Source organism: Marmota flaviventris, chromosome 7, assembly GCF_047511675.1.
Source record: "Marmota flaviventris isolate mMarFla1 chromosome 7, mMarFla1.hap1, whole genome shotgun sequence".
NCBI lineage: Eukaryota > Metazoa > Chordata > Mammalia > Rodentia > Sciuridae > Marmota > Marmota flaviventris.
The window spans coordinates 101,686,313-101,698,319 of NC_092504.1; the positions used below are offsets into that span (position 1 = coordinate 101,686,313).

Below are 12,007 nucleotides of genomic sequence, written 5' to 3' on the forward strand. Positions count from 1 at the left end.
TAGTAAATAAAGAGAACTAGTTCTAAAGAAGGTAATTTTAATTGCTAATTTTACAAGAGTATACTGGAGACAATTAGAGTCAATTCTTTTTTTTAAGTCTATTTTTTAAACTTTATTTTATTTGCTTATTTTTTTAAACATTTATTTTTTAGTTGTAGGTGAACACAATACTTTTATTTTATTTTTATGTGGTGCTGAGGATCGAACCTAGTGCCTCATGCATGCTAGGCAAGTGCTCTTCCTCTGAGCCACAACCCCAGCCCCATTATTTGCTTATTTTTATGTGGTACCAGGGATAGAACCCAGTGCCTCATACATGCTAGGCAAATGCTCTACCACTGAGCCTCAACCCCGGGCCCTAGAGTCAATTATTTATGTTGAGATTATTATAAAATTAGAAAAGTAAGAGAACTATGATTTGACAAATGGGATATAGTTTCAATTTAGCAATATTAACAGACAACCTACTAAAAAAGCTCATTCGTTAACTGAACAAAAATTTACTAAATGCAGTATGTGCAATGCTTTGTTCCAAGAACAAGGAACACGGCAGAAAACAAAGCTGGGAAAAACCCTGCTTGCATGAAACTTAGGTCCATCCTAATGTGGGGAAGAAAGACAAAAAATAAAATATATGGCATGTTAGATATTGAGGGCTGAGGAGAAAAATACAGCAGAGAAGAAGAGAGGGAGACTATGTATGTGGGGATAGGGGTGAAGTGGGAGAATTTTTTAAAAAACATTTATTTTTCAGTTGTGGGTGAACACAATATCTTTATTTTTATGTGGTGCTAAGGATTGAACCCAGTGCCTTACCCATGCTAGGTCAGAGCACTCTACCTCTGAGCCACAACCCCAGCCCCTGAAGTGGGAGAATTTAAAAGGTGGTCAGGGACTCACTCACTGATTTTTGAGTAAATACCTAAAGGAGGAGAAAGTGAACCACTGAAATGCCTAGGAAAGAGAATCCAGGCCAAGGAAAGAGCGAGTATAAAGGGTCTGAGGTGTTTTATTTTTTATTTATTTATTTTTTTGAGGTACTGGGGTACCCAGGGCAGCTTGGCACATGCCAGGCAAGGTTGTGCCATGAAGCTACATCTAGGTCCCTGAGGTGTTTGAGATTCAGCAGGAAGGGCTATGTTTGTGGAGTACTGGAAACAAGAGGGGAACTGGCAAATAATGTCGGAGAGATAATGAGGTGGGGGTGGGCAGGGCTACTTGTGTAGAGCCTTTTAGGTCATTGTCAGGATTCTTCTATTACAAGTGGAGGCATTTGGGTTTTGAGCCAAAGAGTGTATGATCTGATTTATGTTTATCAGGATTTCTCAAGCAGCTGTGCTGGTAATAGGTGTGGGGCAGGGTAAATGAGTCAGAAAATAACTATTACCTCAGGTAAGAGATGATAGTATCTTAGATCAGGGTAGTGGGTAGAAACAATGACAAGAGTTCAGATTCTGGATGTATTTAGAAGTTAGAGCCAAATGGATTTGCTGATATGGATCACATAAAGTTTGAGTAATTAAGAGAAGAGAGATGCCACCTACTAAGAAAAGGAAGACAGACACAAGGTGTGACAGGCAGAATTCTAGTACAACCTCCAAGATATCCATCTACTGGTATATATGGCCAGAAAAAATTCCTCCCCTTGTGTGGAGGTACCTCATAACATTAGATTACTTTATATGAGAAAAAGGATTATACAGATGTAAATCCCTAAATATAGTAGTTCTTTTTTTTTTTTTTTTTTTTTGGTGGCACTGGGATTGAACCCAGGGGGCACTTTTCCACTGAGCTACACCCCGGCACATTTTATTTTTTTATTTTGAGATAGAGTATCACTAAGTTACCTAGGACAACCTTGAACTTGTGATCCTCCTGCCTCAGTCTCCTACGAAGTTGGGATTAGAAGCATGCACCAGGGGCCAGGATTGTAGCTCAATGGTGGAGTGCTTGTCTTGTATGTTTGAGTCACTGGGTTCCATCCTCAGCACCACACAAAAATAAATAAATAAAATAAAGGTATTGTGTCCATCTACAACTAAAATATGTTTTTTTTAAAAAAGCATGTATCACCATGCCTGGCTTCTAGTCTGCTAATTTTGGCTTCACTTATTTTGGGGCTCTATTGTTAGGATATATTTATAATCATTATAAATTTTGATGGATTAAACTTTTTATAATTATAAAATATTCTTGTCTCTAAGAACACTTCCTGTTTTAATGCCTGTTTTATCTGATATTGGTATAGTTATTATCTCTCTCTTTTATTTACTGATGCAATGATAGATCTTTTTCTATTCTTTTATTTATAACCTATTTGTATCATTTTAGTTCAAACTACATCTCTTGCAGACAGCATATACTTATTCAACTTTATCTACACTGGCATACTCTGTATTTTAATTAGTGTTTAATCTATTTACAGTTAATGTGATTACTGATAAGGAAGGATTTATGAGTGTAATTTTGTTATTTGTTTTCTCTAATCTGTCTTTTTTCTGTTTCCTTTTCTACATGAAAGAGTACAATGAAAGAAGAATCAAGGTTATTAGCTGATAGAATGGGAAAGGAGGCAGTAAAGGTTTTAAAAGAAAAAGTAGAAAATATAAAATGGCTTTGGGGGGAGAGGAGGAAGTAAACATACTAGAGAAATACAGTAGACTTTTGTTACTATTAATAGTACACCTGAGATTATTAGTCAAGAATTTAAAGTGAGACTGGTTTGTGTGGTTATGGGTTTCCTTCCAGACATACCAGTTCAGCTGTAGGCACTGTGGATCAAGAGCTGATTTTATTCAGGCTAGTAGTTCAGTTAAGTGAATGACAAAGTAAAAGTGGACAAAGGAACTGAGAATTTATGGCAAGGAGGGATTAGAATTGACTATGGAATTGACTTGGTAAAAAGGGAAGTATGAAATTAGGAGCTATAGATTAGTGTTTCTAGGTGGGAAGGGGAAAATGAATGTCAGAGAATCTCTGGAATTGGGGAAGAAACATTTATAAGCAGTGGCTCAAAGGACCTTTGGAGTTGGGGTGGAAACATTTATAAGCAGTAGGATGCGTGGAAATGACATTAGGGAGGAACTATAATTACTGGTAAAGATAAAATCTAGGATAAGACTGGTGGCTGACATTGTCTAAAGAGATCACTAGAGTAGAGGACATCAGGGATTGAGAGACCATGAAATTAAGGAATCATATAGGCACATACAGAAATCACCAACGTGGTTTCCCATAAATGTTCTTCTTGAATTAAGATTAATTTTTCAACTTTACAACTGTGACAGTTAAAAATCTCATAGCTATCTCATGACTATCCCTACATATCATGATACAGAACTCCTTATTATAGATATAAGGGTAAATGGATATCTGTGTATATAACTTATGTTACTCTAATAAGAGTATTAAGTTTACATTACGGTCATTTGGGCCAGGGTCTTAGCTACTCTCTCAGATGATAAAATATATGAGGACAGAGAATACCTTTTAATCTGTATATACGGTGGTACTAATATGGCAATTTGAACAAAAGTTTACAATGGACATTTTTTGTTTAAAAGTATTAATAAGTAGTCTACTGAATCTTATTACTTGCTGTTCCTTTCAAATTAACTGATTTGTTGAAGTTAGATGATCCTTGCTTTGCTTTGTACCAGTACAATCTTAGACGTAGCTCCATGAGACTTCCATGTTAATTTAGTTGTTTATTTGTTTTTTTGTTTACTAGAGTGTAACTATTAATTTGCTAGGGCTGCCTTAACAGACCAGATGGCTTAAACAACAAGAGTTTATTTTCTTATGGCAATGTAGGCTAGAAATCCAAAATCAAGAGGTTGGCAGGGTTAGTTCCTTCTAAGACTTCTCTCCTTGACTGTACAGGTAAGTGGCTGTCTTCTCTGTTTTCACATGATCTTCCCTCAGTGTTTCAGTGTCTTCATCTGTTTATAATGACACCAGTCATACTGGATGAAGGCCCACACTAGTCTAATTTTGTCTCTCCAAAGACTAAATGTCCTCTGAATCTTCCACTTATCTTTCAGTGGTATCTAAGGTGAGCGCTACTTGTAGAATGACCACAATCCTGGATTACTGAGAAACTGAAGAGTAGCCTTGGGTCACTATTATGAGTTTAAGAATGTGTATAGGTGACACAAAGTCATTTTAAAGGGGAGGTAACACTATTTAACAGTTCAACCTATTTACTATGTATTTTTTTCTTATTTGTACATTTCAACATTATGAATAAAGCACCCTGCCATACTCCTATGAAATGGCAGGCCAGATTATGCTATTTTTCCTGATTTAATACAGTAATATATATATGACTGTATCTGTATGTGTGTGTGTGTGTGTGTGTGTATATATATATATATATATATATATACACACACACACATATATATTCATATTCATAGCACAAACACATACATACACTTGTGCAATAACTTAGAAAGTTCAAAATGCCATGTAGAAGGAAACAAATCACATCAAGTCAAACAGGGATAACTTTTAGGCATAATTCCTTTTGTTTTTTTCTAAAGCAGTAGGACTGTGTGTGTTGTTTATATTATATTATAAAGGGATAAAACAATGCCTACAACTAGTAGGACACTAAATGTTGAATAAATTAATTAATGTATTATATGATTAAAGAGACTGGTGTTAGTCCTGGCTGCATCACTAATCAACTTTGTGACTATGACCAAATCAATCTAAACCTCAGTTTTCCCATCTACAAAGTACTTATGAGAATAATATAAACCTCATAGAATTATTTGAAGATCCAGTAGGTAACAGTGATCAAATTCTTGTCATGAGCTGAGCCTAGTGGCACAGGCCTGTAATCCCAGTGGCTCAGGAGACTGAGGCAGAAGGATCATGAGTTCAAAGCCAGCCTCAGCAAAAGCAAAGCAGTAAGCAACTCACTGAGACCCTGTCTCTAAATAAAATATAAAATAGGGCTGAAGTTGGGGTTCAGTGGTCAAGAGTCCCTGAGTTCAATCCCCAGTACCAAAAAAAGAAAAAAAAAATTCTTGTCATGACACCAATCATATTCAATGAAGAGTAGCTGTTTTTATTATCATGCTTAAATATGTACCTTGGTATGTATTTTCTTTATACAAGGTTGGAATCACACTTTAAAAGTCTATATTTTAGCATCGTGGGCTGGGATTATGGCTCAGTGGTAAAGCGCTTTTATGTGAGGCACTGGGTTCAATTCTCAGTACCACATATAAATATTTTATTTATTTATTTATTAGGTGTAGATGGACACAACACAATGCATTTTTTTTTTATGTGGTGCTGAGGATCGAACCTGGGTCCCGCCTGTGCTAGGCGAGCGCTCTACCGTTGAGCCACAATCCCAGCCCCACATATAAATATATTTTTAAAAAGGTCCACTGACAACTAAAAAAGATTTTTAAAAAAATTCTTATATTATTTAAAAATATCTTAAAAATTAAAAAAATTCTTATATTTTACCATCTTAATATTATAATTTTTTTTATGTTGTGGTAGTTTAAAACATGAAGAAAAACGAAAGTGAGATCAACACTTAAATTCAAGTACTACCAGTTACTCTCTGTCCAACTTTGGGCAAACATGTAACTTCTCCACGCCTTAAATTTTTCATCTGTGAAATGGGATAAAAATAGCAACTGTTTCACTATATTGATATGAAAATTTAAAGGGTCTAAAAGCATGCAATGGAGGAAGGATAGCATCTTCAACAAATGGTGCTGGGAAAACTGGAAATCCATATGCAACAAAATGAAACTGAATCCCTTTCTCTCGCCATGCACAAAAGTTAATTCAAAATGGATCAAGGAGCTTGATATCAAATCAGAGACGCGCCGTCTGATAGAAGAAAAAGTTGGCTACGATCTACAGTCGGTGGGGTCGGGCTCCAAATTCCTCAATAGGACACCCATAGCACAAAAGTTAATAACTAGAATCAACAAATGGGACTTACTCAAACTAAAAAGTTTTTTCTCAGCAAAAGATACAATAAGAGAGGTAAATAGAGAGCCTACAACCTGGGAACAAATCTTTACTCCTCACACTTCAGATAGAGCCCTAATATCCAGAGTATACAAAGAGCTCAAAAAATTAGACAATAAGAGAACAAACAACCCAATCAACAAATGGGCCAAGGACCTGAACAGACACTTCTCAGAGGAGGACATACAGTCAATCAACAAGTACATGAAAAAATGCTCACCATCTCTAGCAGTCAGAGAAATGCAAATCAAAACCACCCTAAGATACCATCTCACTCCAGTTAGATTGGCAGCCATTATGAAGTCAAACAACAACAAGTGCTGGCGAGGATGTGGGGAAAAGGGTACACTTGTACATTGCTGGTGGGACTGCAAATCGGTGCAGCCAATTTGGAAAGCAGTATGGAGATTTCTTGGAAAGCTGGGAATGGAGCCACCATTTGACCCAGCTATTCCCCTTCTCGGTCTATTCCCTAAAGACCTAAAAAGAGCATGCTACAGGGACACTGCTACATCGATGTTCATAGCAGCACAATTCACAATAGCTAGACTGTGGAACCAACCTAGATGCCCTTCAATGGATGAATGGATAAAAAAAATGTGGCATTTATACACAATGGAGTATTACTCTGCATTAAAAAATGACAAAATCATAGAATTTACAGGGAAATGGATGGCATTAGAGCAGATTATGCTAAGTGAAGCTAGCCAATCCCTAAAAAACAAATGTCAAATGTCTTCTTTGATATAAGGAGAGTAGCTAAGAACAGAGTAGGGTCGAAGAGCATGAGAAGAAGATTAACATTAAACAGGGATGAGAGGTGGGAGGGAAAGGGAGAGAGAAGGGAAAATGCATGGAAATGGAAGGAGACCCTCAGAGGTATACAAAAGTACATACAAGAGGAAGTGAGGGGAAGGGGAAAAATAATACAAGGGGGACAAACGAATGTCAGTAAAGGGGGCAGAGAGAGAAGAGGGGAGGGGAGGGGAGGGGAGGGGGGATAGTAGAGGATAGGAAAGACAGCAGAATACAACAGACACTAGTATGGCAATATGTAAATCAATGGATGTGTAACTGATGTGATTCTGCAATCTGTATATGGGGTAAAAATGGGAGCTCATAACCCACTTGAATCAAATTGTGAAATATGATATATCAAGAACTATGTAATGTTTTGAACAGCCAACAATAAAAAAAAAAAAAATAACCATTACCATATGCAGAATGGGGAAATCATTAAAGCTATATAACCACAAGTAAAAAAAAAAAAAAAATAATAATAAAATTCTTAACACAACATTTGGAATATTCTAAGAATACAGTGATCTTATTGATAGCACAATATTTTATCAGAGATGTAAAATATTTATGTTCCTTCCAATGTTTCATTATAGTAAATACTAAAGTCTTGGTATATGTCTTGCTCAGAAATCTTGGTGTCTTCAGTTATTTCTTTAAATTCAGGGGCTAACATGTTAAGCCAGGAAACATTTTTAAATAAAACCTTAACCAGAAGGGACAATAATTAAGAGCCATAAATAAGGGTGTGCTTAGAGGTTTAAAGGGATGATGAAATGGGCAAAGGGCTCTGCTTGCTTCTCTTTAGGGTAACCTGAGATGGCTCTCCTATGAGAAAAGTTTGAACATCACTGAGCCCCCCCCCCCAAAAAAAATCCATCAATGTTAAAATTCTTTCTCTCCCTGGGATAAAGAACAGGTTGCCTGAATTTGATTGTTTCAGGGCTGCACTGCAGACAAAGACAAGAGCCATAGCAATATGGCTATTTCTTAAAGCATTCCATATCAAGGAACAAATTCAAGCACTATAAATTCTTCACTTCTTTCACAAAGATGTTAAGAAGCTAAACATAAATGGTTCAGTTAACTCAATGTAATACAAATGGCCAACAGATTTAATGCCACTAGAAGTAACACTCAAGAAATAAGCTAGAATGTTCATAAGCCCATTCCCCGGGGAAAACTAAAACCTGGTTTTGTATATATTAGTCTGATTTCCTTTGCTCCCAATTACACCAGCCCTCTAACAGTCAATCTATTCACAAGCATAAGAATTGAAGAAATGGGACTTCTATCGTAATTGGATTGGAAATATTCCACAGCAAACTTAAAGCTTCAGTAAAAGTTTCTAAAATAAAACTCCCTATCCATTTGCAACTAGTCAAGATAAAGTCTCCATAATATAGCTTAAGTAAAACATCCATAAACTTTTCAAAATTCAATTAAGTCAAAAACATTTAAACATTAGATCCAAATAAGATTATCTAAGGAATTTTAAACTGAATATGTTCTACAAAGATAACTAGTTCAGTATTAACATTCTGGTTTTAAGCATCTCCCCAGAACTATCAACTATCTTAAAAAACAAAACAAAACAAACAACAACAACAAAAAAACAAATGTAATGAAACACAAAATTTTTCTTAGTTTGCCTTACATAAAAAATGTTTTTGAAAATTAGAAATATTAAAAAAGTAAATATAAAACAAAACAATATGGATTATAAACAAATATAAATTATATGGTGGAAAACTAACAATACAAATTCTAAAACCGTTTGCTTCTCAGTGATTTTGCTAGGGTATAATATTCTGTGTTGAAATATTAAACTTGCAACTGCAGCTCATTTTAAAAACAGGTGTCCAAGAGAATGTCACTTGATCTAATGCCTCTTTGCTTTGGTAAGTAATATTGACACTGAAGCTGGGAACCAGAATTATGGTTTGACCAGGTCTCTGAACTGACCACAGTCTATTCAAGCTGCTTTAGTACTTGAGCACCAGGCAAATGTGTTATGTTAATTATTGTTACATGATCTTGACATGAACTAATCCCCAATCCTATTAACTTCCTCAGTAAATGAAGCTTTAATGCTTAAGTGATAACAAGTGCTGGACAATACAGAATATAAAATTTAGTAGATGAAGGAGCAATAAGCGATGGCCATATATTTAGTTCATATGATAGAATGTCTGCATTAAAACTGCAACCTGGCCTGGCACTCCATTTGAAAAAAAGGCAGGTAGGGGTGACGAATGCAATTTCTACTTTTATCTTCACACTTTCTCCCTATTAAGTAAGTTTTCAAAAGTACTAGTAGTAGGGATTGTAGAATGTTACAGAATTTAATAATCAGACAACATGAATCAGCAACTGATATCGTTTAACATTTTGTTATCTCATCTAGTACTTGTTTACAATAGCACATAAATAACAGCACTGATTTCTGTTTCCATAGAGGCTTTAAAAAAAAAAAAAAAGAATTCATACCCCATTTGAATAAAATATATGATCTGTCAAAATCATTGAATTGTCTTGAGCAACTAATTAAAAAAAAAATGTAGTATCTCTAAACACCAGTCCAGGTAGCCAAAGTACTAAAAAACTTGTAACTATGTAATAAGTCAGCATTTACCTTTATATTTTGTTAATATTAAACCAAATATATAACAAATGGTAATACTTAAAAACATTACATTGTTTCTTTTATTGGGATAGAACAGCACCATATTAGATTTTATATTATTTTTTTCCTGTAAGACAAGAACTCTGTTGAAGACTTTTTAAGAAAATGAGTAACCAAATTGACACTCTAACCAAATTCACTGAAGTAGGAATTGGCCTAGAGTCCTATCTAGTCTGTGCAGTTAAGCCACTGAGTGTTTTCTGTATGTGGACACTGTGCTAGACTTTGGAAACTTGTACTGATTTGTCCCTTCTCCTCATAACCACTATCACTACTATTACTACTAACTGGTTAATTCTTATGAAGCAGAATTAACTCTGAATAATACGACTTAAGTGAAAAGTAACAATTTACAAAATACCATATTATGATCCTATTTCTGTAAAGTGATATCTGACTATGTTTTAAAAGTCTGTACTAAAATATTGATAATGGTTATCTTGGGAGACAGGATTATATGTGAATTTGATTTTTGGTGTCTGCTTTCCTGTATTTTTAAAACATCACTACCAACACTGACTACTTAAAAAATGCTATTTTATTTTTAATTTTGTAGTGTGTTATATTCTTGTAACATTGTTCAATTAATAGTTGGTTAAGGAAAAGAATTATTCAAGTACTGAGGCTTGGGTTCCATTTTAATATTATGCCAAGTAATTTTTTTGTACTAGAGGAGGGGATTATGTTTTAAGAAAGTCTTAACTTCATTCAGGGAAGCCGTTGTTTCAACAGTTTCAAAACAGGATGATTTAGAAAAGAACAGAGAATGAGCAATAATTTCAAACAATTATTTGTTATTGTCAACAAGGCAACTCACAAAGAGGAAACAAGTTCCTTTAGATGAGATATTTGCAAATTGGCCCTTAGACCTACACCTCATAAAATTTTAAAAGCCACCTATTAAAAATGCTAAGAGATTTTAAAAGTTCCAGAATAGTACACTCACTTAAGATATCTGTACATTTTTCCCTTCTTGGCAGTTTAAGAAACAGTAAAATAGGTTTGAGCAAAAAATATTTTAAAGAAGCAGGTTATGACCTAACCTAACATTTAGGGCATTTATGAACAAATCTATCTTTCAATGCTTAGGTATTTGAAAATCCAATCTTTTCTCTAGGGCTTAAAGTTCTTTATACTGCTACTTATTTTTCATCTAAATGAAAGTTCTCACTTTTATAATCTGTAAAACACAAAGTTAAGATAAATGATTTCAGGGTACCTTTAAGTCTTAAAATTTTATTATTCTCTGAAGGGCCAAATTAATCACTATCTTTCCTTAGTTCTGATAGGAATTAATAACTGAAACAATTGGTATTTTTAGTTTTATTTTTACCAGGCCCAGAATTACTTCTCATTAAAATAGGTTTAATTAAAATATATATTTACATTTATTTATTTCAACACTATTATACAGAATTATGGCAAGAATATTTTTACTAATAAAATTGCAAATATTATAGAATATTTTAAAACAACAACAACATTGTCATCAAGGACTTTGGAGAAAATTTCAAAAATAAATAACCAACCTGATGACCTGATTACAGTGGGCACACATTGGAGTTCTTTTCCCAGCAGGAATGTGCTCAGCTCTCTGCACTAAAGTATCCTGGTCACTTGGCTGGGGCTGCCCCACAGTGGAGTTGGCTGGTGCTCCTGCTCCTGAGGGAGTCCCACTGTTTGAGATTCTTCCAATGGAAGGTGCTGGGAGTTAAAACACAGATAAATCAGAATGAGAATTAGTCAAATAAAAACTTCTCCTAAGAAGCAAATAATCTTTAAAATTATCTTTTACTCAGTCTTATATTTGTGGTAAAGTTATGACCCAAATACTGGGCTTTGGTTATACAGACAAGTATAAAAGAAGAAAATAATTATAACACAGTAGAAGAGTTATGACAAATGTATGCATTGGATGCTTGCTCTGCTTCCAAGAGGAGCTATGGCTAGGTCAATAACAAAGGTAATATATTTCTAGTTATCTAGAAATTTCTACTAACCACTAACTAGACTTCATTCCAAATGTATCATTGGCACATTAAAAACCTCAATGTATTGAAGATAAAAACAAACTATATTCCCTCTTGCAATCTGTGCTAAGTAGATTATGCAACCAGTTACCCAAGCATATAAGGTGGCTACCTAGAATCATCTTTGTTCCTTCCCCTCCTCATGTTTGGTGAGAACAGGTCCTGCTGATTGATTGTATACCACACACAATTCTTGATTTTGCTCCCTCTTCTCCATTTCTGCAACAGTGTCCTGGTTCAGGTTCTCAGTATCTTCTGTATTATCTGCCAAAATTCACCCTTCTAACTGCCACTTAAGACTGAAATCTTAATCAACCACAACTCTGTGCAGAGCCTTTCAAGACCTCCTGTTCATGGCCAGTGAGTTCAGGCCTCTAAGCACCCTATGCAAATCCCTCCTACTCTACAACCTCATCATTCCCCTATGCTGCCTCTCACTTAATGCTTCAACACTAAACTGCCTCACTTTTTCTTGTGAATGGTGCTA

The 12,007-nt window shown here is 35.0% G+C and overlaps 1 protein-coding gene across 7 annotated transcripts in view; it reads right to left on the reverse strand.

Moving 5' to 3' along the window:
- Positions 1 to 12,007, reverse strand: part of Pdlim5 (PDZ and LIM domain 5) — a 212,571-nt gene that overhangs the window by 14,764 nt on the left and 185,800 nt on the right. For all 7 annotated transcript variants that reach the window (XR_011708012.1, XM_071614532.1, XM_071614531.1 and 4 more), the window contains one exon: positions 11,020 to 11,194. Coding sequence is in view for 6 of the 7 variants with exons in the window: in XM_071614532.1 (XP_071470633.1) it covers positions 11,020 to 11,194 (175 nt within the window). In the remaining variant the exon portion in view is untranslated. The remainder of the gene's footprint in view (positions 1 to 11,019; positions 11,195 to 12,007) is intronic.